Raw genomic sequence first — 26,465 nt, 5'->3', positions numbered from 1 at the left:
TTACATTTCCTTTCAGATCATTGATAAAAGCATTAAGTGATAACAGGGCTGAGTACCAGCCTTGGAAAGTCACTGTTAGTACTTACCCACTTTCTGAGGATTCCTCTTTTACTAAATTACGGTTTTGGCATATTAGTTGCTCTTTCTTCCCCTTTGTGCTCTGTTGGACAGGACCTATTTAATCATGTCTGCTTTGTGTGGACATGAAGGGCTACAGTTTCCAAATATGGTTTCTTTTTACTTGTGACTTGCTTATTTTATGCGTGTACACAAATCTTCTGGCCTGCAGGAGATTTTACAGGCTATTTATCATTTATAATTGCGGATGTTTATATGCACAGATACTCTAAAGAGAAAAATGCATGTATCAATGCATGTATTACACATACATTAAAATGGCATTTTAAATTTTGTATTGGTGGTATTTTGAAAGGTATGTTCTTTAATTTTCAGTCTGATGATATCTTTGCTTTGCATTTCATGTTTCTGCCAGGGGGAAATTATTGCGTAACTTAGTAAACATTGTGGGAATACATTGATGGTATTGAGCAGAACTCCAGCATCTTAAAAATCCTCAGATTTTATCAGATCAGGCAAGAGCTGTTTTAAAAAAATAGTATCTTATTTGTGTACGACAGTGCAGTGAAGCAAGGGATAACTGCTTTTCAGGAGGCAGACACAGCCACATCCTCATAAAATCCATTATCTAGATCACATATATCTCATATCCTCTGGTGCTGTTCACAGATCCTCGTCTCTTGTTGGTTTATATGCTGAGGAAATTATTTGGTGTGCAGCTAAGTATGAAAAGGAAAGAAAGAGGAGAAAGCACTTCTGTAGTGATGATTGACAGGAGACTTCCTTTCCAAACGTGTGTTCATTCTTTAAATGTCGATGGTGGTGGAGAAAAGTGATTATTCACATTTAGTTCCAGCCAGTGTCTTTTTTCATTTGTTGAATCTCAGTAAAAAATTTGCAAATCAAATAGTTTGAACCCAGGTGTTGCCTTGGCATACATGCTGAAGTGTAGTAATATGTGTTGGTATTTTAGGGGGCTTTATCATTTTTGTTGTTACTTGTTGTCTATTTTCCTGAAGTGTTTGCAATACACTGAGGAGCACACAGTCAGTGGAGAGGATGCTGCGCCGGTCCTGAGAGAGGGCTTTTTTTCCCCACCCTCTGTATGTTTGGTGGTGCCATAGTCACTGAGGTGCATTGTTGCTACCAACAGATGAGTTTGGCCTTTATGAGCAATAGGAATACAAGAATTGTATGACACTTACAGAAGAGATTTTGTTTTCCATGTTTAACATGGGAGAAGAAATCAACAAGTACAAACAAATCCAAAACAAAATGTTGTATAATCACAGGTTTTATATGTGATAACCCAGTTTGAATTGCGCAAGTTAAAAAGGGCATAAGGGGGGGGGTGGGGGGGTGGGGGGTGTAGGAATTCCTGCCTCTGTCAAGTAGCAAGTTGGCTTTAACGTGAACATTCGTGAGAAGGAAGTGGATTTGTTTGGAGATAAGACTGCAGTTTTCTGGCAGCTTTTGCCTGCCTAGTTTGTGCCACAAATACATTGCTTGTGGTCCATACCCATGAACAGGGGAGGTGAAGAATTAAGGAGTTGTGTGCTCGTTTAGCAGGGTGAGATATTCAGAGGGCCCACTGAGGTGATGCAAACTGAAGTAAGGTGACGTGCACCGTGGGGCGATTTCCCCCTGTTTGAGTAGCAGGTACTACTGTTCTTACCGACGGTTGGCCACTGTGCCCCAAGTTACTGTTTTAAATTTCACTCTCTTTGACATTTCTCCATGTTAAAATCTCTTACTGCAATATCTGCAGCTGCTCCAGAAATGGTTAAAAACTTGGGAAACGAGCCATGCTAGCAAAAGTCCCCCAGCTGAATTTTTCATCTTCAATCCCCTTCCTTTTAATGGCTGTTGAAGTTGTATGCCCATGGGTGTGCCGGGAAACGTCAGCTAGGGTACCTCTTCACAGTTGTGATGTTTTTTGGCAATGTTAAAGAGGCAGATGAGGAAGGAGGGGAGAAAACTGATACCCCATTAAGGGGACTCCAAAAGAAGAGAACAGAAACAAAAGGTGGATCTGAAGGTGCTGATGTCACAGGGAGCCCTGGGCAACTTTAATGTTCTTCCAATGCATCTGGTTGATTTTAGCATGATGCCATGAACAAACCTTCTTCACTGATGCTAATTTATAAATTAATCTTTCTGGTTATTACAGCATCTCTTTTTGTTAGTGAATTCTTTGTTGAGGATCTTAGTACTTTTAAGCTCATTTATCCAGGCAAGTCCCATGGAAGTTACAACAAAATAGCTGGAGTATACATTCAGAGTACAGCAGCTATTTGAGTTATTCCATTTCTGTTTATTCAGCAAGCTGCTCTGGAGAACCCTGACTCCTTCCCTATGTAGATGGGTCCTTAGTTAAATGTGGAAAATTATTTTTTTTATTGGCATCCTGATGGTAACGCTCAGTTTATAGAAGTGTAATAAACTACAAATAATTGTGTGTGTATAAAAAAAAGACTGGCCATGAAGAGGCAGTTTGATTTATTGTTGAATTGTGAAACCATACAAGGTGCTTTTGTTTTATACTGAAGCAGTTTTATGTATCAGAGTAAAATCTTTCTCTCATGGTTTTAGTTGCTTAAGCGCACATACAGCGCATTTAATTTAACAGGAAGTCATCAAGATACTCATTTAATTGCCACAGATAAGAGCAGCCCAGATCCGTGATGGCAGAATGCTTTATCAGCATTGCTGACTTTCCTAAAAAGGGGCCCTGTGCTGTGCCTGGCGTGACTGTGGCGCAGCAGAACAGGCTTGTGCTGAGGCAACGGGCAGAAGCATTACTAATGCACTTCTTCCAGTCAGCCTGCTGACAGGAGCAAATATTAAACAGTTCAGCTTACTGAAGCGGAGCCACTTCTCAATTGACCTCTGCATCTCTACTTCATGCCACCGCTTTCTGACGCTGCAGCTGCCCACTGCCCCTTTTTTTTTGGCAGAAAACTCCCCTGCCTCCTGCTGGGAAATGTCAGGATCTGTTAGGCGTCCCTGTGAAATGTCTGATACACTTCTGCTAACCTCTGAGTGTCTGCTGCTTCTCCAGAAAGCTGATGTGGCTCGTGTTTAATTCGTATGATCTACATCTGCATGGAAATCTTAAACATAGAGGTACTAAGTTCTTGCCACAGCTTTCTCCCAGACCAGTGCCAGTCCTCACTGGGGTTAAAGGTGATGGTGCTTTTAATATTGACTTGAATTTTTGAAGATTGGCATGTCCAACTGTGCCAGAATTAGCCATTAGGCTTTTACCACCTAAAATGTTGAAGGGACCTATTCCCTTATGCCCCTTTATCAGTTTGAGATTGTCCCCTTCCCCGTCACAAAAAGTGTGCAATGTGGTAACATCGTTCACAGGTAGGGCAGCAGCAGAAGTGTTTCTGTTCAGTGTTGAGCAAGGTTGAAGGCAATTCCTTAGGTGTTCTGGGCAGAGGACGTGCAAAGGTGAAAAATAAAACTTTTGGGTATGCTCCTTCAGCCATCAAATGTTTCAGTGCAAGACCTTCTTAGGGATTTTGTACTGTTTGTTTTCCAAGGCTGCCACATCCCGGGAAGTGGCACACCTGTTGTGTGGGGTTCTTCTGTTAGCGCTCTTCCAGTCCCGAATTTCCACCAAATAAAATGGTGGCATTCATTGTTTCAGAGCAGTAGTTGGTGAGCAGCTAACAGATGTATAAGCAGGAGTGCTTGCAGATGACCCACGGGGAACATCAGTACAAATAAATTTGGCTTCTGCAACACTTACCTCTTCATTTCAAATGTTAAGGGAAGAGTTCTTATATGCTCTTCTTTGCTGTGTGTCCAAATCGGTTGGCCAACTATGGCACAAACGCTCTGAACGCCAGTAGCATCTACTGCAACGCAAAGGGATGGTAAGTTCAATGGACCAGTTGTGCCAGCACCTATAGACACCTATATGTGGTGAGGGCATGTGTAGGCAGTGGTGTGGCCCAGTGCAGCTTGCCGAGGGGCAGTAGCCCGGCGATGGTATGGTGGAGTTCGGGGTGGGCTGGGTGCCTGCCGAGCACCCTGCCCGTGGGCACCCAACCCGCCCCGGAGAGGATGCAGCGCGGCCGTGGGAAGGGAAGCTGTGGGTGACTACACTGAGCACCCTGGGTGACATTTAGGAAGGAGGGGGGTGTGTTATAGTTCCTAAAAGGGATACAGAAGACCTTGTGGGGTGTGTTTGTTAGGTAGCCTGTAGTAATTAGCCCTCAGCTTGTGGCATTTCTTGCAGGTCCAGGACCAACGGGACATCATAAACCTCTTTGGGTTAACCTGTACCGCCCGGGGCCGGGGCCGGGGCCGGGGCCGGGGCCGGGGCGGGGGTACCTCGCCCCCCGCTGGCAGCGAGAGGGGGCCGGGCCGGGCCCGGACCCTCGGCGGCGGGGCGGGGCGGGTCGCCGTCAGCCGCCAACCCGGGGCTGGCGGCCCCTTCGCCCCTCCCCGGGGCCGGGCCGGGCCGGGCCGCCGGCCCCCCGCGGCGAGGCGCTGGCTGGCGGCGCTGCGGGCGCGGCGAGAGGAGAGGAGAGGGAAGGGAAGGGAAGGGAAGGGAAGCAGAGCGGAGAGGCGGGCGGCTGGCTGGCTGGCTGCTGGCTGGGCGAGCGGCGGCCCCATGGCCAGCATGGCTTGCGAAGTCATGCCCCTGCAGAGGTACGTGTCCGGCCAGGGCTGACCCCGGCCCAAAACGCAGCGCGGGGCTTACGCCGGGCGGCCCTGGGGCACGGGGGGAGCCGGGGCTCCGGCCCTGCCGGGAAGGGCAGCGCCGCTCTGGGCCGGCTGCCCGGGCGGTGTAACAAGTCCATTTATTAACGGGGATCTGAGGGTGGGGGAGATCTCTGGCTTCCTCTTGCGGGGCGGGGGCAGGGCGGCTCGATGTGGCGCCCCGAAATCCACGCAGCCCTCTCGTGGCGGTGAGCGTGCCGCCGGGTGGGAGCAGCTCAGAGGTTTGCAGGGATTTAGGTGCTCCGGGGCCATCCCCTCCCGGGCAGCGGAGGTGGGCTGACGGCTCCCTGCGCCCCAGCAAACCTTTCCCCCGGCGCTTCACTGCGGCAGCGGCCGTAATGCGGTAAAGGGAGCCCGGCCCGGCTTGCCCCTGTGCACACACCCCACCTATAGCTTGTCTGCTTACACACCCAGCGTGGTCTGCCTTTGCAGCAGCATGGGCGAGAGGTTTAGTTTTCGGAGGAAAAGGGCTGTTTCGTTTCCAGGGTGTGGAGACACACCTCCCTTCAGCACCAGCTGGGAGTGCGTACCTGTGCTGGCATGTGCTCCTGCCACGGTATGGCAGGGAGAACTGCAGCCAGGCTTTTGAAATGGCAGGGCACAGACCCTCTGCGGGGGGCGGGGAGTGTACACAGTCCTCCTACCGAGTCATTAATTTTTAAATTTTTTTGTATTGCTCTTTCAGCTCTCAAAATTAAGAGGTTCATACCTCCTCTAGCCTTATTCGAACGGGCTGGATATCAATCTTTATGTAATCTACAAACCAGTAAATAAGTCATTTAGCGTGCCATTTCAGCACTGTGGTGGTGCTGTTTCAGCAGAAGCGGCAGAGTTGCTGCTTACTTGGACACAATAAAATAGTAACTGAAATTGCTGCCTACACTGTTACTGTCTTGATAAAGCGCAGGGTCCTCTGCAGATAGAGGTGGAGGAAGTCTCTTTTGCAGAAATGCGGTCGCGGGGTTCCATGTTGATGACTGCAGAGAAGCAGAAATGCAGTTTGAATGTCTTAAAGAAGTAGTCATAGTGCATCATTCCTATTTGAAGGACCAGTCTCACATAATATTTTTAACCTTTTTGTGTTCCCGAGGATCTGACTGTGGTAGCAGCAGAACAAGTGGTTGTTATTGTGCTCTTGACTGTTCACTCCAGGGGAAGATAGGTTTCACAGGGTAGCTCTAATTAGGCTCTTTGTTTTTTGTTGTTGCAAGGATTAACTCTTGATCAGTTAGAAATGCACTCTGCACTTCAAAAGTGAAGCTTTTTCTTCTAACTCCCATTAAGCCTTGAGCATGGTACAGAATTGTTTTGAGTTTTTCAGTTAAAAAAAACGATTCATAAAATTCTGGCTTCTTTTCCACCTCCTTGATCTATTTTTAGTATGTGTATACTGTATTTTCAGCACCTAATTTTCTTTGGACCTAGGGGCAGACAAGCACAGACTCCCAGATCCCTTTACAAGCGGCATCCTCCAGGTTGCACCTTTATTTTCCTATTCTTGGAACACTTTCTCCTCCCTTCTTAGTGCAGAGTTTTGCTGCAGAAGAGGTTCTTGCTGGCTTTGAGCATTTTTTTGTCAGCTTCAGGAAAGGTGATGCCTGGCAGTAGTTAGTACCAGTGCGAGTAGCAGTATGCTTGTGGTTCCTGTGAGGTGGACAGGCTGATGCTGCTGTTCCAGCTGAGGGCATGGGCAGCTTGCAGTGCACGATTCCTGTTGGTGGCTCTAAAGCAGACTAGTGGCAACCTCCAGGTGCTGCGGTGCGGGGCACTTCCCAAACCAAGAGCATCCGTAGTCCTCTCTCAAGAAAGGGAATGAACTGCCAGTAGTAATCGCACTTGATTCCCTTCCTGGGTGGGTGAACTCCCTCCTGCCCATTTCCTGCAGGTGCCCCGCTCTGTGCTCTCTGTGGGCCACAAGCTGGCCGTGCTGCCCCTGCCATGGGGCTGTGCATCTCTGTGTGACTGGTGTGCAAAACTTGGGAGAGGGAGAAAGGCCCCATTTAAGAAGCTGTGACATTTAAATAGCATTTGTCGCTAGAGCAGCAAAGTGTTTTATCTACCAAGGTATCTGTAAGCTGTGAGTCTGTCTTCCTAAAAATTGTATAATGTGCTTGCATAGAGCCATATGTACTATACAGTGTGATTTTATTCTATATATAGATGTCTGTGGAATGGCGCATGATGGGATGTGGTGGCCTGCTGCGAGGGAGTGACAATGGGGATTGTCAGGGTTATATTTCGTTGCACAGGAAGAGGTGGAAGGCCAAGTGTGCAATAGGTACTATATTGCCCAAGCACTGTAAAAGGCACCTGTGAATGTCACACAGGTTGCATTACCGATTTTCCAACAACCTATCCAGAGACAGTAATTGTCTCTCCTATTGCTAATAGGCTAAGAACTTTGCTGAATAGCATTAGCTTACTTTAATAACCTAGATTCCTAGTTAGAGCATTACTAACGCTGTTAATGTATGTTTTAATTAATTTATTCTATCGCAGTCTATTGCAGATTTAACAAAAGCTGTGCAAAGCTGAAACCTGTGGCGGCCACCTTTGCCAATCATATCTGCCAGTTTCCGTAGGAGATAAGAAAGGCAGGTACACACTTGGGCCTCATTTGTGATCGGTGGCCTCTCTTGCTTTGCTCTTTGCTGAATCGAATCAAGGCAGAGGAAGAATGAAGCCATCATAAATATATTTATAAAGCATATCTGGCAGAAGTAGGGAGTGTCACTGATCTGTTTCTTACCTGTACAGCAGCAGTTTTCTGCATGGGCTGTCTCGCTTGCAGTCATCATTGGGAGTTGTTTGATTTACCTTATTGGTTTGTTTGCTTGGGGTCTTTCACAAATACCCAGTATTTTAGCCTGAGAACACCATTTGTATTCCACTGCACTTTCTTCTTTTTTTTGAATGACTGCTGTGTTCTCTTTAACAGATTAGTGAGTGTTTGTGTGTGTAAAGTTGTAGCGTAAATAAGTCTGATCCTTTGGACTTTGTTATCACTTTCTCTCCAAGGTACTGGGAGTGCTTGACAAGCCCTAGTAAAGTATGTTCTCGAATATGTATGTGAAGTGAAATATGTTCTCTGAGGGTGGAGAGAACTTGTATCTGATTTTTTGTTTGTTTGTTTGTTTTGGGTTTGGGTGTTTTTTTCTGGTGGAAGAATGAAGAGAAATTCAAACCTGTGGTTCTGATCTTCCTCAAGTCATAGTCATAGCCTATTACAAAATGCTATGTGAATTTTTGGCCTTCCAGGCTCACATTTGACCCACAGCTGAGAGTACCCTGTCGTGTCACAGCTGTGATGTGATGGGTGTAGGAGCCTGTGGAAGCTCTTCCTGGGTACCACTGGGTGGGCGGGGGGGGCTTGGACTAAAAGAGGAAATTGATGTGGAAATTTTCTGTGGTGTTTGCCTCCAGGGTGTCCACCTGATTAAGCAAGAAAATACGAATATTTACCTAAAAACTGGGCTCTTCAGATACCTTTATTTGAAGCATGCAAGCTTTTAACAAACAATTCCGAAATCGAAATCGCTGGTTACCTAGTAACAGTTCTTCACCATTATAATGCAACAGGTATGTGTGCATTATGCAACTTCACACTGTTAAATTCTGAGAAGAGGTGAGACTTTGGCTGATACATGCATTCCGCCTCTTTCTGACCCATTTTCTAGTTTTATCCTAGTGAGGACTATTGCCAAACCACAAGTAGAAGAAAAGACACTGCCCTGTCTTTCATAATAAGCCCCAACTAGTTTAAGAAGTAAAACAACAAAAGCAAGCTGTTTAACATTGACGTCATTTTATAAAAGATAAACATATTTGCAATCCAGGAGGATAGTGAGTAGAAAATAATTATACAAAATTATGCTGTCAAGGGCTCCTGTAGATTCAGATATGTTAATATAAATGGAAAATCAGTCTCTCACTCATCATGGCATTTAATCAGCAAGAAGTTCAGTTCATTTCAGCTTGCCATGGGATAGCCTGTACTTCCCTGATGTTGCTTTGAAGTGGGAGGAGGTGTGCAAAATGGCTTCAGTGTATTTTTTTTTTTTTTTTTCCATTCAGGCGACATGCCTCAGTCTCGGTGTCCCCTCACACACAGCCTGCGCAGTTATGCCTGTGGATAATGCAGTATATTCTCAATGTATATGGCTGTGCTGTATGTTAGTGTTTCCTAAAATTAAAAGGCTCATACTCTAGGCTTGAGTGCTCATGCCTTAATCTTGGCTGTGGAAAACAGACCCAGAAATAGCATGTGCTCCTCAGATGTGTGCCATAGTTCCTATTCACCTCAGCTTGTCTCTATGAAATAGTAATACTGGTATTTTGAATGCCAGATAAAACAGGAGACAGAAGCTCATGTTTTTGGAAGACTAATAGGGAGCTCTTCCCACAAAGAGGTCCGTTTCTACAGCGCTGCAGTTACATTGCTGTGCACTGTCATCTCGCAGGCTTAAGACATGACTTAGTTGAGAGACCTTTAGTAAAAACACTGCTGAAGAAACAACTTTGGGGAAGATGGCGTGATCCTTCGGAGATTAATATTTAAACCAATACCAATGCACCCCCGCCCAAGTTATTGGAGATATTTTACGGAGTATGTGAGTTCAGAATAAAGAAGCTGGGTTGTCTGCCTAGTTTTTTGACATGCGGCTCATTTGGCGAGTAGCTTACACAGGTACTTAAGCATGAGCTTAACTTGGTTTCAGTGGTAAATATGGTTAGATATTAAGTGTAACTATTGTGAAGACTGGAGATAAATATCTGAAACGACGTGTTATGGTTTTGGCTATAAAAACTACTCTTCAGGGAGAATGCAAATGTTTGGAAATAACTCTCACAGAGTTATTTCCAAATGCTGTTAAGCATTTGTTTCTTAGACAGTTACTATATAGTGCATTCCTCCTCCCTCCCCTTCTGATTAAGGGTATAGAGCAAGGGTGGCATTGCTCAACAACTGATGGTAAGTGCTGACTTTTAATGATGGCCATTGTATCACCACAGTGTTATCATGTTAGATTAAATTTATAGTTACTCTTGCATCAAGGATGTTGTTATTCTTTCTTTTTTTGCATAACATACCTCAGTATTTATTTGAAGGAAATCTGTTTTGAAGGCTTTATTTGAAGGAAGAAGCTTATATTGCCTGCTACTTCTCATTTACAGAAACATTACCTTTTACCCACTGCTGTGAAGCACGTTATGAGTAAATCACTCTATTGAGAAAATAAGTATGCAGTAAATTTTCATGAGCAGTTTCAATCTTGCATTTGTCGCAAGCTTGAAATAACTTTTATGAGGAAATGATTTGGGGGGGAAAAAAACAAGTGCTGAAAAAATTGTGAATAGGACAAGACATTCAGCAAAAAGCAGTACTGTGGCCTCAAAATTGATGTTTCCTTGAAGCTGTTTTTAGGTTGTTAATGTTGAATATCAGAATAAGTAAATAATATTGTTCAAATCCTCTGCAATTGCAAAAATGACATGTCTGTTAATCCAAGGTAGCACAGTGGTTCTAAATGGTGAGAAGAAAACAAGAGGGAGATAACTTTGAAGTCTTAACAAGTCACCCAAGCTTAGCCTTCCTTCTCCTCCCCCAAAAGCTGCATTAACTTTTGATAGCATTAGTAATTTGACGCCACTGAATTTTCAATGCATTTTTGTTTGATTGCATTAAAATTAGAAGCAGCTATCTCATTGCCTGAAAAACATATTCTCAGTAAAATAATTAATTTCTTTTGAAGTCCAGACTATCTGTGGTGGAATAGAAAGCGAGCCATTTCTTTATCTAATTTTTGAGGTCAGAACAAATAGAGCCTATGGCAAGGCATTAGGAAAACATGACCTTGGCAGAGCAGCATGACCCCGCCAGCGTCTAGGCCCTTCATCTCTGGTGCAAAATGTTGACACTTGAATCAAAGTACATTTTCATGATTGTAAAAAAAAAAAAAAAACCACAAAAAAACCAACCAAAACAACAAAAAAAACCCAACAAACTACCCTGTATTTTTCTAATTTAATCAACTAAATGTCCCGTTTAACTTTTGAAAAGAGATGTGGAGTAGGAAAGCAGCAGTAGCTTTACAGTGGAGGTTCCAGTGCCAGCAAGTGAGGATGGAAGAACTGCTGATAATTAAGTGCAAATAAACAAGGGGAAGGGGCCCTGAGCCACCCTCTGACCTGGGGTGAAAGTTCAGGCATCGAGGGGGGTATCCCATATGAATGTAAATAAATTGGGAACTCTCCATCTAAACGGGTGTTTTACAGCTTCAGCTCTGGAACAGACTGAGCAGCAGCTCCCTTACTCTTTCTGAAGGGCAAGATGAGACATTAAAAAAAAGGAAAACCATCATTGCGTATTTGAGAATACAGTGGGTGAACGGTTGCCTGTAACATTCCTGTTGCAAAAGGGGGAGGCAAAAAAAGGTAACTGCGGTTCTGTAATGGAAATTTATCGTTTAACAGTTAGAGTTCACTCAAGCTTTCTTATTTCCTTCTTTAGAGACAGAAAGGATGCGTTGCATAAATGCTGTAAAATACATGTGCCTGAAAATCCTAAGATGTGCTAAACTAACTGGTGGGTGATACTTGTGTTCCTTCCAATCTGACAAACTTTTTTGTTAGCTCAGTGGAGGTCACAAACATGACAATATTACTTCTTTAGCCATTAAATAAAGAGAACAAGTTTTTTCAGTTTGGCTGGTATTTGTTTTGTTTTTTAGCAAGAAGGAAGTGATCAGATATTTAGGTATCCTTTAGGAGCGTGAGAAATTGCTCTCCCAAGTATTGCATGAAAGAGCAATTAATTTCTGTTTAATCCCTTGGCTTAGGGGAGCTCTGTATATATGTCTGAGAAGAAAGAGATTGCTGTATTTTGAGCTTGGCCAGGTAATCAGTGATAGTTGAATAAATAACTGGGTTTGTTTTTTTTTTTAAAGTCAATTCATCCCTTCAGTGCCTTCTGGAGATAAAACATGTGTACAGCTGGACAAAACTTTGAGGCTATTAAAAAAAAAAAAAAGCCCACACCTAATTTACTAATAAACCTGCTTTCCAAAGGGATAAATTCTTTGCTGGGCAAGGTAGAAATTTAGACTGTGTAAGAGATGCACATCAGAATGACTTGTCCCCTCCATACTGTGGATGGCTGACTTGGTCTGCCAGGTCACTGTGCCAGGTATTAAGCTTTCCTTTCTTTCTGGAAGGGTTGTATATCCCTTTAACCAAAGAAGAATTATGTAGCCCAAGTATAGTGCAGTTAAATGTTAAACATATCTTAATGAGGTCTAGCATTTTCTTTTGAAAGGATACATGGTAGAAAGACCTCCCTAGCAATACTAATAAACCCTTCAGTACAAGGTGTTTTAAATAAACAAGTAAACAGTTGTTTTTTTAATCAACATAGTGTGAGTGATAGTGACGAAGGGTCCTGTGTGGAATGTTTTAAAACAATTTATAATAAAACAAGCCTGTTTATTGTGTAGTATCAATTGATGATTGTTTATGATTCCTATCTTGTACATTTTTGCTTGCTTGCCTGTCACTTTTATATCCAAAACCATGTGATTGTGTATACACAGGTTTAAAACCTCTCACACACAATTTTCATTTATTTCATTAAACTAATCTGTGCTTGTGTGTATAATATAAGCACATCAGCTTATTACCTTGCAACACAAATAATTCATTGTTTCATAAAGTATTTCAATCAAAACAGAATCCTTGTGTGCTAAGTGATTGCAGCAGGGTTTGGTGGTCTCACATCTGATTTGAGGGGTTGTGAAATATGGTTTAAATCTGTTTGTAATTTACATGGCTCATGTCTTCCATCTTGCACAGATGAGTTGACTAAGGTGTGTGAAGTTAGGGAAGGATGCTTGGGATACATTGCTTTTAATGATTTGGGGGGAAATGGATATTCAGATGCAGGAGATCTTTTTAAAGTTAGAAGATTGTTAATGGTTTTCTCAAAAGTCTAGATTTCGTACTAGTTAGCTTGGAGCTTTTCATCCCAGATGCAGCTACTGATCAGTCCTGCCATCTGGAAAACTATAAAGCACTATTGAATAAGAGAGCTACAATTATTATCAACCATGTGAAATTTTGAAACATGGTGATCTAAATGAAACTGGTGTTTAGTTTCTGCTTCTCTAGAGCTTCTTTCTCCCCCATTCCCAGCAAATGTTCTTAAAATATTTGTTTCTCGGCTACTTTGTATGAGTGGATAATGGGGTTTTTTTGTACAGATACAAAACTTGCTTGAACTTATGGAGCAGCAGTTGTACTTGCTGTGGAAGTAAAGGAAGGAAATAGAAGGTTTCATAGTCCCTGCTGAATACTACTTCTCCACCTGATCTGTCAAAGCAACTAGTGGGAGTATGAATATTAGAAAGTTATTTGGGCTTTTTCAGTATCATTGTGCTTCTGTGACTCGGAAGTTAATTACAAACCCTGAAATGAAGGATTTTTATGATGGAAAAGAAAGCATGTTTGGTGTGGCTTTGACAACTGCCACTTGTACACAAAGCAGCATTTGGTATTGTCGTTTGAAGTTGCACGCATGCACAGAAATCTTGATGGCGCTGCAAACTTTCCTCTACATAAGAAAACATTTTCCAATTTTTGTGTCCGCCACTGGGACTTGTTTGCATTGAGATTACAAGTACAGCTATTAATGTAATGAACTGAACATAGCAAAAAACTTTACCAGCAACTTTGTGAGTTTAAAGTAGCTTCTTTACACTTTTTTTAAAAAAAAAAAAAAGTATATCTGTATGTGCTAAATAAAGAGATAACTTATGCATGCAAGCCAAGGGACTGTGCATGCCATCAGGGGAGGGAGCCTTTGCCTGGCAGAGGTTCTTACCTGTGCCTTTGTTGCAGGTTGTCTTCTGGGAAGGGCAACGATGGGCACTCCCATGTTTCCCTTCACTTTTTCCAGGCGGTCTCAAAGCTGTAGCAGTTTCTCACAAAGACCCTACAGGTGATGTTTGCCTCAGTACACACACAGGCAGCTGCATTACGTACCTTGCTGCAGGCAAGTGCTGCCAGCCTGCTCTGCACTGCTCTGTGTGCTGGCCTGGTCTCAGAGAAGGGCAGCAGCAACATTCAGTGCCCCTGCAGCAGTAGCCAACTGCAACTTGTTCGAGCTGCTAAAGATGGGCTTGTGGAAGTGGCAGCAAAGTTTCCAGTAGCAGCTGTGCTCCCAGATTCTTGGTGAGCTGCTGAAAACTGCCCAGTCACTGTCATGTTACAGAGGGGATGCGAGTTTTGACAGACCATGCTGATTTCAGAAGCAGCTTCTCTTCCTTCTGGTCCATGGTATGTGGTGTTACCCTTGAATCAGTATTTTGGGCTTCCTGTGCAACATGCTGGAAGGTTTTTCCTGTAGGTGTCTGTAGTTGTCTCTTTATGAATTTCTGCATACTGTAGTGGGGTCAAAATGATGCAGAATTAAACCCCCGTGATTTTTTTTTTCTGGCACACAGGCTTGCTTATATGTCTGTCCGCCTTCCCAGCCTTTCTGACTCCTTGATTCCTGTCTTGTGCTCTTGCCCCCCGGATGAATTTGGCGTTCGTATTTATGGATCTGTTATAACATTGGCTGGGTTCGAAATGAGCCACAGTGAAATCTGTCTCTGGCTATATACAGTGTGAGAGCAGGGTGCTTGCCTGGCTGCAGGCCAGTTTCAGCTTGTCTTGCTGTGGGAGCTTCCTGCTGGCTTTGGTGGAAGCTGCAAAAGATACCTGAGCGTATTTGATCTCCTAGCTACAAAACCCATGGAGATGTTCCTTTCCCCTTTATTCTGTGCTTAGAGAAGCTTTTATAAACTGATAAATAAAATCCTTCAAAGTTCAAGGGATTAATGGACTCAGGCTGGCTTTTCAAGAATTGTTCAAGCTTGATCTACTTCAGATCCCGTGTTGAAGCTGGTTGGGGTGCCAGGGCTATCACAGCCCCTGAGCAACTTGAGTTTGAAGCTGAGCTCACCTCACCTAGAGCGTTCTCCCATATTCTCTCATCCTCTGAACAAGTTCAAAAGCGATGGATGCCTTCACAGCATGGTAGTGCCCTGGCACCTGTGGCTGGGTACCTGTGGCAAATTGCTGAGTGCTGGAACAGTCCCAGGCTGCTGGAACAGCGGAAAATCAGCAGGGAAGTGCTTGGTTTCCAGCACCTGTGGGATGTTATCCTTTCTGCTTTTGTTTAAAGTAATTTATGCAGCTTCCCGTCTTTTTTGCCTTTCTGCCCAACTTGCTGTGCTGTTCGGAGAACCCAGTTAAAAGTCTTTTGGGGATGAATCGACCTCAATGGCATTTCCTGGGTGTGTGGAGGAAGGCGAGCATCCTGCTCTGGAGAGTTACAAGGGTTAAATGCCCTGCAAGGCCAACCATTTATCTGGTTGGAATGACTGAGTGAAATTAATTTGAACACCTTCTTATAAGCAGCACAGTCTTAAATTGACTTAAACCATTAGTCCACCACACCTTAAGCTTCAGCACCCCAGCAGCTCGTTCTTACCCTTGTGCCAGCACAGGCATGATGAGCTCAATCAGTGAACTGGTCGGCCACACACCAGGTAGTCACGTTTGGGCCAGGTCAGTTGGCCACTGAAACACTGTTTTGTCAGGGGAGTTCCACACCAGCCAATAGCAGCCCCAGATCTCAAGCCTAGGGAGGTTTCAGCATAGTCAAATCAGTTTTCCACAGGAGTGCTAAAACTGTGGAATTCATAGTGTCATGCATACACTCATGGTTATTTCTTTGGTCTCTCAAGATGACATTTGGGGGTTTTTTTCAAATTTTGCTTTAATAGGCAGATTGTTTAATTCTGGAACACCAGACGGCGAAAGGCTCTGATGGTTTTGCTGGCAAAATGCTTTATTGTTGCTATGGGAATAGTCCTTGCACTGCTGCAGAGCTGGAGTGACTCCTGGCTGTCTAGCAGGAGATCTGTTACACTGCGTTTGTGGATACTGACAAATAAGTTGGATTCTCAGGATTTAAGGAATGTAATTTAAAGCTTTCTTTCCTGAGTACAACCAGAGGACAAGGTAGATAACTAAGTGTTACCTCTGTAACAGGTGTACTGTTTCACTTCTGTTGTCTCTGGTGAATATCTTGAACTGCAAATATAAGAGAGAGCGGCATACTAACTTTAAAAAATATGTTTTGTTTTTAGCTCCCAAGAAGATGAGCGGCCTATGTCACCCTTCTATGTGAGGTATTTACTCAATAGTTTTAATTTCTTTTTCTGTGCGGGATTGACTCTTATTGGGATTAAATGTGGGGAGTTTTGCCAGAAATGTTTAACAGACTGTAATCAAACTGAAGACTAATGTTGAGTTCATAATTATTGTTCAGCTAGTGGGATAAATGAGTCTTCAGAGATACAAACTGTTGACATTTTTTTGTATTTAGAGATGAGGCTCAGGGTTTAATGGCAGTCTTCTAAATTCTTAATTAGAAGATGGACATTCATTTCCTCGTTTCTTCAGTTCATTATGTAGCTTAGATGCCTGTCATGGGTAGTTTATAATCTGTGGGCACAGGAGAGATTTTTGCCACAAGCTTTGAGGAACTGGCAGGATGTGCTGCTCAGAAAGAAACCAGGAACCAGAAGGTGAGTCAGCAGCCCGTGCAGCAACTGCTCCTCTGCTGCAGCCCAGAAAAGCAGGAGAATGCCTGGGTCCCCAGTGTGCTTTCCTGGAGGGAATGGTGCTTGCACTGCATTTGAACAAATTGTGTTTCTTGTTTTGCCAACTGGAGGGCAAAGTCATTGCTTGTAGAAGTGGCCTATTTCTGTGGACATCAGTGAAAGTTTGCTCTGCTTGCTTCAGTAGCAGGCTCAATTCCAGTGCTTTCATTTATACTTAGTGGAAGAACAGGAGCCAGGGCAATTAACAGTGAAGGGCTGCAGAGGAAGAAGGGCCAGATACTATAATTGGGTTCTTTGATCTCTGCAGAGTTTAAACAAATAAAAATAAATCCCTGTGGTGCTTTTTGTGAGAGCAGTGATATTTGGAATTCTTACAGTGATCTCTTAAATTTGTTAATTCTCTTGCACATATTTCTATTCAGTTTTGTGGCTTGGGTTTTTTCTTACATAATTTTTCTAACATAAACTGCAGAAAATATGCATTTCATGCATACCCTTAATATGGAGACTTCCATTAAAACTGTGCAGAAATATGGGTCAGTGAACTGTTCACGGACTGGCCTCATTGCATGGTCTTGTTGATGCACAATCATTCCCTGCAGTGTATTTGTGCAGATGTTGCCTAGACTGTGCTTCAAAAGCCCCAAACTGTCGGAGGAGGTTCTGCCTTTTCCTTTGGGAGACTGTTTAGTAGCTGCATACATTCCCCTGTCACAAGTTTTCCCCAGTTTAAATCCTCATCCTGTCTCATGGAAAATGATCCAGGAAGAAGATTCTCTTCAGCTGTCCTTGTCAGAATTGCTGAGGGGATGGGGAGCAAGGAACGGACCTGAGGAAACTGGTATCAAAACAGGATATTTCTGAGAGGAAGGGAGCAAGTTTGGAAATTTTAAATAGAGATGTGGGCATATTAGTATCGGGAACAAAGAATGAGTGTGTCCATTGGAATGAAGGGATGACTTTCCATGGGAATATATCTTGCAAATCAGAAGGGAACAGTCAGGAATAAACACATAGTTGGAAACTGAAGAAATGGCTGGTAGAAGCAGAGAGGGAGCAGCACACCTTGCAACATAAGGCTCCATGCCAAGCTTGCATCTTTTGTAACATTGCTGAGACACAATTACTTGTAAATAAAGCTAACAGCTTGTAAGTCTTGCTGCTATTTATTGCACATCAGAAATGTGTACTCCTGAGGTCAGTTGCCAAGTGCACTTAATTTGGCAGGAGAGCTGGTGCTGGCTGGGCAGCATGGTGCTTCAACAACTGAGAACTTGAGTGGGTGGCCAGTTTTTTCTGTGCAGCTTCGAATGTTCTAATTGTTGCCCCAGAGCTGTGCATGACATATGTAGGAATTGCATTTCACACTATGGAGAAGGAAGGTGAGACTGTCTGCTTTAGCTGTCTGATGGTCAAATCTATTTGTATTGCTACCAGCCACACTCACGTAGTTTGAAATACCATTCAAGTACTCCTTCAAGTGAATCATGAATGTGTATGTACAGAGTGGTTGCTGCTGCACTGATACAGTAGTTCCATATACATAATTATACAACAGGTTAATTAAATGGGAACAAGAGCTCTTTAGCTTTCAAACTTTGCATAATACTTGGCTTTTGCTAGACTGAAGGAGCGTTGTGTCCCTCCATAAATGCATTTTGGTAGAATCAAACCAGAGACTTTATTCTTTAGTGCTATACCGTGTCAGCTAGCAATAGAGGTGTTTCCCTGGATGTTTCTTTTAACAATAAGGCAAATGCTCAAGGTCTTAAGTTTAAGTCAGAACTGTCAGAATGTCACCAGTACACTATTTCTTAAAATGGCACTGATTTAGGTTTGTGGATTTGTTTGGGTTTTTTTTCTTTAGACACTGGGGAAGTCATGACCAAGTATAGGATTAATCACCACTGCTGCTCTGTACAGGAATAAGCAGTCATTAATGATATGGGATTAAGTGGTAAAGGAGTCAAAATGTGACACAGGATTGTCAAGAGAGGTGATAACCAGTACAACCACATTATTTTTTGTAAGACTTTCTGGAGAGGAGAAGAAAAGGAGTATACCTAATCTGTCTGATGTCAGCAAAATGCTCTATATCATGCCATCTGTATGGAGAAAATGGGCATTAGTATTAGAGCTTAAAGATGGCTAGGGAGGGGGTGAGACCCATAGGTATTGCTGGTAGGAGAGAAGATTGCTAGTGGAGCTCCTTGAGCATCATGGACTTTTGGGGTATTTTTTTAATAGTCACTGTCATAATGAAATGGAATCACTCTTATGATTTGGGCTTATAGCAGAAATTTAGGAGGAGTGAATGGGATAGGGGTGTCCTCTGGGAGAAGATGTATGACAGTGAGATAAGATATAGGATGGTTGACATAGATATAGATATATAAAGAAAAGCGTGAAATAAAAGATATAGGATTAAAATTAATAACATAGGTAATAAGGTCATATATCTCAGGACTAATAATGAAAATCCATGACGTGAAAGGGGAGTTCCTCACATTTGGAAATGCCAGGAAAAAAAAGGATGTGGGCATGCTTGTTCATGGAGGGATGGAAGGGAGTCATGGGGGGAAAATATTCAAGTTGAAGTAATCACATGACCGTGGATATATAAAGTGAAGTATTTTCAGTATACTTAGAGGAAGTATGGATGCCCTTGTACAAGAGTCAGATGAGGCCTCATACAGTTTCAGTAACTCATGTTCAAGTGGCATTAGGCTTGTGAAGATGATTAAAGAAGTGGGCAGACCCTGTTGCAAAATGGAGGAAAAAGAGTGGGGAAGGCTTATTTACCATAAGAAATGAACCAGAGTACACATATTTCCTCTGAATTTTAGACAGAGAGGAAAGATTGTTTATGTTAAGTAACAATACTGATGCAAGAGAAAATGTGTACAAACAGGCTATGAATAAATTTGGGCAGGAAATTAGAAATTTTGTAGCTGGAGCCCTCTTTTGTTGGGCATTGCAAGGATGAGGTGGGCTTAACGAGTTTGTGAGATCTGTGGTTTGAATCCATTCACCTGCTGCTGACCAGGGCTATCCTCTCCCTCCTTGTACTACTTAGTAAGGCAATTTGTTGACCCAGCTGTGATCAATAACCAGGCAAGGAGATTTCTGCACTGTTGAAAGAAGAAGAAAACCTTGCTGGGTGATTGATTGTTTTAGGGAGTTGTGCCTGAAGGGCATTCACGTTCCAAAACCTTTTTGAGTTGAGACTGTTAAAAAATTTGTAGCACTGCTCCTTGTATAATTCTGTAATAAGACTGTGAATGCCAACTGTACTGAGTAATCAGTACTGAGAAACAGTGTGCAGTTTCAGGTAATGAAGCAGTAGCATCTGGCAATGGCAGTTCCCTGTAAGCACACTCTACTCAACGTGTGCAATGAGTTTTTAGAAGACCGGGAACCTACAGACATGCTTCATGTTGGCGTATATGCTTTAGATTTGACATTAGTCATGTGGATGGTTTCAGAAGTGTTTCCTGATGATTATACATCCTGAGATAAACCAGAGTGATATTACAGGGGAAAAAAGCAAAAGCTTTGTAGTGTGGAGCGTCCTTGTTAACATGCAGAACATTAAACTGAAATTGGGATGAGAGCTGACATCACAAGCAATGCCCAAAATTGCATTAGATACCCATGAGTGCAGGGCAAGACTTTGGACAGTTTTGCCTGGTTTAGTACTTCTCTTCTCTTGAAGTGCTAATATCCTGTTGGCAGTATTCAGTACAGCTGACTGTTTCTCATTTTAACAGTTGTGATCTGAGACAACTCTTTATATAGTGCAAATCAAGTATTCTTAGCCTGTAGTATATTGGGTAAGATGTTTTACTGTATTTGTTCTCAGGTCAATTTTCTGAAGAACCTGAAAAAATCTTGTTGATTTCGCACCTGCTCAGAAATTTGCTTGGCCCTTTCCCCACTGGACACTTCCTCATTAGTGGGACATGCCCTAAGAGCTCCTGAGGCCCACAGGAGTGCTGGGCCCTTTTACAAGTCATGATTACGTTGTGTGACGTACATTAATGTCCTGTGTCACATCAGCACTGGCTGAAAATAGACACCAGTCTGCTGGGTGCCCCTGCTCACCCTGTCTGGCTGCTGGGCAGGTCTGAGGCCCCCAGAGGAGCATTTCGCCTCTCTGTAGAGGAACCTGCACAGAAACAGCCATCCAAATTCACCCAGCTAAATTGGGTGGTGTGTATGAATCCCCTTCAAGGTTGTCTCTTTGCTAAGCAGTAGGTGTCAGTGTGCACCCATTGTACAGGGGGATCCCAGTGCAAGTGAAAACCAGCAAGAATCCTGAAGAAAAAAAGACAGTTCCTTTTAGGGGGATTAATTTTCTGCACAGTAAGAAGGTAGTGACAAATACAACGTATCACATTTAAAGGAACAATAATCTGAGCTTGTCAAAGTGTGAAGATGCTGAGAAACCATTGGAAACATGTCCTCTGTGTGATGGTGCGTCCCAGTAACTAAAAGCACATCTCTTTATTTTTAATCTCACTATTTTCATGTTTTATATGCAGACACAATCCTTCTCTTTGGGGAATGTGTGTCACATGAAGTAGTTGTCTTAAAATAGATCACATGTGAGTCTGCAGTATTGCACATCACAGTGTGCAACAGCTGTGGAGAGTGAACAGTGTTTAGACTATATAAATACTTATGAAAAGGGAATTTCCTAGGTCATGGGTTGAAATAATATATTTGGGAGGACTTCAGAAATTTTCTATCTGAAATGTCAAAGCCATTAAACATCCTCTACTTTACTGGAATGACAAAATGGTAAAAAGTTTTTGCATCGAGACTTTCTTATTGTTGTGCTTGGCTTTTAAAAAAACTAAAAGAGGAAAAAAAATAGCTTTGTTTCCTGAATAAAGCAGATGGACTGTAAGTAAATCTCAGCAGTAAGTGGCCTTAGTTCCAGATTGCAAGTATAGCTTATGATTTAGGCTATTAAGTATGGTCAGGAATTAATTCACTGAATTCATAAATGAAAAGCCAATCTGGGAAAATACTATGTCAGTAAGTCAGTTTGCTCTGGTCGATGTTTTTACTTTGCTCTTTTAATATCTGGATGCTAATACATTTTGCTCAATAGTGCCTTGAATGTAAAAAACAGGAGAGGGGGTTTGATATCCAACTCAGTTACTTGCCTGCTGTCACAAGATGCCAGATGCAGACCAAACAGGGTGCAGGTGTTAGAAGAGATAATTCTCACTCCAGTGCATATCTTTTAAACCTAGAGATTACTAGTTGGGGGGTGCAGGGGAGATTTAATGTGCTTAAAGGTAATGGAAAATACCACCTTCCCATACTTGAGGTCAAAACATTAATGGGAGAAGAGGCCATGCAGTAAGAGTTTACCTTATGTGTGAAGCAAGATGTTATCCAGAGCTGATGGGACTCCTCTCAAAGTGAGCAAAAGACTTTGGTAAGCAAGTTAGACAACACTGGGAAGTGCTAGAGGTCAGGTTTCCCTAAGGGAAAAGTGTGAGGGTCGTAAGAAGCCAATTCAAAAGTTTACAGCACTTAAAACAGCTGTGTGCCTTGATGCCGGTTTTGTGGCTGGCTCTCTGAAAGTAAAGTCCTCAGCACTGGGAAACTCCTGCTGCTTTCTGTGATCCGAGGAGGAACTTTAAAGTCATATTTTTCATCGTGCTTTGCAGCAGCTGCATAATTTAATAAAGATAATCTAGCTGTGGAGATAATTGACTGTATGTATCAGACATGAGGAGAAAATAATTAACCAAAACAGAAATGATTTTCTGTTGTCTGGATGATTTACTGAGCAAAGCAGCCCTCTGAGCAGCTGCCTGTGGGCATGCCAAGAGGGCTTTTCTGGGCACAGCTCACCTCGCCTGCTCCATGAAGCATAGATCCAATGGCAGAGTGACTTTTGCCACCCAAGAAGTTTGGAAGACCCCGCAGGATACACCCGACATGTTTGGTTGCTCTTCTGGGCTGTCCGTTTCCCTCAGTTGGGGTCTCCCTTTCCCTAAGTTTGCTAATGCGCTCGAGCACCTCATGCTCTGTCCCTGGGCAGGCTTGAATCCTAAAACCACTGTATAACGCTCTCCCCTTCACCATTTGTTTTGGATGTGAACTTTCCTGATGTAAAAAAGGTTGGCACAGAGTAAATCAAGTGATTTTGAAATGCATTTAAATTAAGCTTGAAAATGAAATAGCAAGGAAAGTTACCAGTTGTGGAATTAAAGAAATTTAGTGTATCTGGAAAAATTCTGATTTAAAATCTCCATCTTACTGAGAGGGAGCTAATAAAAGAACATTAAAATATCACAGAGATAAGAATAAAGTTATATTTGCTATACAAGGAATCAGTATTTAGAAGGGAAAGATGATAAAATCAGAATGTCAGAGCTTCAATTTGTAGTCATCCACTCAGCTGGCATGTAGCTGTATACGTATTTCCTTGTTATTTGTCAGTAGTTTGAAAATCACCATATTACTGGTACTCCAGCAGAATCTATACTGTCTGAGTAGGGCTTTTCTAGATACCACAAAGTAATTGTTATGCAGATATGCATCACCATGAATTAGCAAGGTTAATGGACTTAAAACATAATTGGTGTTAGTAAAGCAGACAGTTAACTGAGAATTAGACAACTACAGAATGTATTGGGGTGTTAAGAACATTTTTTGCATTTTACTTAGGTATTTTTGCAGCTTTATCTTTTGTTTCTTCTTTTTATGTAAAGAAGCTGGTGTGTTGTCAGTTATGATCTGAGTGGTTTGCAGGTAGGGACTGTTGGCCTTGAACAGGCAGAGTTAACGGCGTGAAGTTTTACTCGCGTACAGTATCTAGCCTTTAAGTTTATGTGAAACAGGAGTTTGCATTTTTGCATGATATTAGTCCTGTTGGAAATAGAGGGAAGAGCTGTTCCCTGAGATTTTCTGTCTTGTCCGATGGGTAGATATACCTGCATCCTAGGGATGTTTTAAAAAAACTAGAATCCAAACAATCCTATCTCCCCTCTACTACCACTTTCCTGATGTGAAAACAGAGAAGAAAGGTGTGATATGAAAGACACCCCCGCTCAGTATGGATTTCATGTAAATATTACAGAAAGTTGATACAATATTAACTTACTCCCACACATGTAGGAGCAGTAGCCAGCATATGAATTGTATTTTATAATGTGGTTTAGCCTACCACACTAGCTAGCATCTTACTTGCTAATTCATCTTCCATGGGAGGCCAGGTCTTAAAAAATAGTTTTGGGCTGGGAGGAGGCCTAATAGTTTATGTAAGTGAACAGGAAAGCAAGTATGGTGCTTGAAATGTGCGCTTCAAATTGCAAAGCCATTCAGTAGTTAATAGTCAAGATGTTATGTGTGGGGAAGAGGGAGATCTTGCAATATTTTTTTTCCTATATGCAGATTGCATGTCCGTAATAATAAGTACAGCAATACTTGTTTGTGTGTCTTCTGTTCATGAAATCATCTGAATGACACAGCTGTTCAGGTGCTGTACAGATAATGTGGGAAATGCTGGCAAATCTGTGACTGCTTTCATGCTGTGCCACCGCTCCAGGGACCTGTGCCTGGGCTGGAGATGAGCACCAAGTGAAGCCAGGACAGCATGCATGTGGTTAGGGCACACTGCTTTACCCACACGAAGGTGAACACACTGGCTCAGCCAAAGGAAGCTGAAGCATATTGCAAGTCTGATTTGCAGCTGGGTGTTTGTGGGGTTTGTACTTCACCACAGGAGTTAGGCTGTTTTGTTGGGTTTGTTAAACTGGCTGTAGTGGCCCCTCATTTACCCTTCCTGTCCTCTGACATGTGACTACAAGTGACGCTCAAACCTAGGAAAGCCACAAAGTGTTTATCATCTGAGAGTGCTGCAGCTTCTTAGCTAACTCTAGATCTGTGTGGTGAAGTGTGAAATATTCAAGGAAAGCAGAGAGGAAACCTTTGGTTAGTGAAAGGGAGTCAGGTGTTGATGGTTCTTCTGCACTGAAACGGTTTGGGAGAAGCTGTAAAGACTGAAAGCAGTGAACAGCTGCTTTGGCGGGAAGCATGTCTTGCATCCAGCCTGGCTTGTACCCTGGCCACACAGTGCCATTTTATTAAGATATATCAACCAGTTGTACCGCTCGTTCCTCTGCTGATACAGGAATAGATCAAAATGAAGCCCCTAGGCCTGTAACTTACTTGACTTAGCAATCTCACAGGAGGGATGGATAGGCAAAAGTGTCACCTTATCTGTGGAGCCAAGTCAGCGTGGGGGAAGAGGGCACAGGACAAGACTCAGTTTGGCAGAGAGAGGAAGACAGTGACAGCTGTGCAAGCTGGCACGTCAGCTTGTTCAGAAGGGCTTTAAACAGCAAGCAATGACACCTACAGTTGCGTCAGCTCTTCCTGAGTCTGAAAACAGACTGAGGGAAAAGGGGAAGAAGAGAGCCTACATTTTATTTTTAAAAAGGTGAAACAAATAACGTGAATATCGGAGAGCAGCAGGAGGAGAACTGTGCAAAGCCTGTATTGTGCCTTTATCCTCCATTAATATTTAAAGAGTCTTAATATTTAAGTCCTCTTTCACAGTGTATACGTTTTCAAGTCAGCCTCAAAAAGCAAGGACTTTTGTGATGAGGCTAGGACAACCTCCTGCAGCAGAAGGCTCAGAAGAAAGTAAAAAAGTCTGCAACGTACTGAGGTTGAAATACTTTCCATTAGACCCTGGCCTACTGCAAGGGAATGACAGAGAAATTAATTCTTGAGGATATTGTCAAAATGTCCCACGTCACTGTGGCAGTGAAAATTCCTTAAGGGGAAGGCTTATGGCATGCGCATACAATTGTTGTTGAGACAGCTCAGACCTTTAAATCTTAGTGCCGCAAAGTGTGAGGGTTTGTAAGACCTTATTGTGATAATTAGATCTAACTTTCTCCTCTTTTTTTTCTTTTACACAGTGCCCATGTATCACAAGTCAGTAGTAACATTCCTGCTACAGGAGAGTAAGTGTCTCTTTTACAATTTTGTAGCTACCTTTTTTGTGTATTGGAACTTTTTAAAGTATTGCTGGTTATTCTTTGATTTCTCTTTAACGGTTGTTCTTATATAAACAAAAAAAGACAGTGTTTGCCAAACCAAAGTATCTGCAATGATAATAAATCACTTCCTTCTGAAAAATTCTCAGGCTCTTGGTTCTTTCCTTGCACTATGCCTGTGGTGTTTTGGTTAGGTAGAACTTGCATGTTTAGAGAAGCTATTCACACTGTGTTATCCTCTTGCTCTCATTTGCGCCCCATTGCATCCCAGCAGAGGATGGGGCTTGACCCCACTACCGTACCTGGGAGCAGCAGAGCTAACGAGTTGTCTCCCTTGCCAGAGCTGGAAATTCCCAATGGCTGATGGGTTTGCAGAAATGATTCTTGTCATTACCTGAAACACAGACATACTTGCCTAGTTAAACCATGTGGGGTTTTGCAGTTGCTAAGATCTTTTGACTTTTTGAGGAACTGCCATCTCAGCAGACTTACAACTGTAGCAACTTAGCAACAACTTTTATAAATTCTCTGGAGAAATCAGCCCAGGTTACACGTTCCCATACTTACAGCTAGTCAGTTGAAAATTAACCAGAAAATCCTGCAAATAACTTTTTTAATTATGGAAAAAGCACTAGAAGCTATATATGGACTTTGGACAGGTGTGTTTGAAAAACTTGTTCTTCAGCAGACTATTTAAAGCATTACAAGAAGCAGTGATGGGGTGGCGATGCCCAAAAATGTATTTCCAAATGATCTTTGCACAAAAAAAAAATTAGATTTTGCCCATAAATACTTCCTCTGATTAAGGAAGGTAGGAAGGATATATTACAAGAAAATGTCTGTACCAAAATGAAGGAGATTTGGTTGTGTTGAAAGTTCAGTTAGTCTCACATCTTTAACTGATGCAACTGCAGAGGCTCCCTTGCTGTGGAAGCCCACTGCCAGT

General features: G+C 42.7%; 1 protein-coding gene across 10 annotated transcripts in view; it reads left to right on the top strand.

Annotated features, from left to right (window-relative positions):
• The window catches only part of FAM13A (family with sequence similarity 13 member A), a 139,953-nt gene that overhangs the window by 73,196 nt on the left and 40,292 nt on the right, over positions 1–26,465 (top strand). For 7 of the 10 annotated variants that reach the window (XM_074823086.1, XM_074823085.1, XM_074823084.1 and 4 more), the window contains 2 exons: positions 16,011–16,052; positions 25,442–25,486. In XM_074823086.1, coding sequence (XP_074679187.1) covers positions 16,011–16,052; positions 25,442–25,486 — 87 coding nt within the window. Of the gene's footprint in view, positions 1–4,645; positions 4,747–13,710; positions 13,811–16,010; positions 16,053–25,441; positions 25,487–26,465 lie in introns of those variants that run through there. The other 3 variants (XM_074823088.1, XM_074823089.1, XM_074823087.1) reach the window with 3 other exon arrangements.

The sequence above is a fragment of the Strix aluco genome, chromosome 4, assembly GCF_031877795.1.
Source record: "Strix aluco isolate bStrAlu1 chromosome 4, bStrAlu1.hap1, whole genome shotgun sequence".
In the NCBI taxonomy this organism is placed as follows: domain Eukaryota; kingdom Metazoa; phylum Chordata; class Aves; order Strigiformes; family Strigidae; genus Strix; species Strix aluco.
The sequence above is the reverse complement of the archived record's forward strand: the minus strand, read 5'-3'. Positions and strand labels throughout refer to the sequence as shown.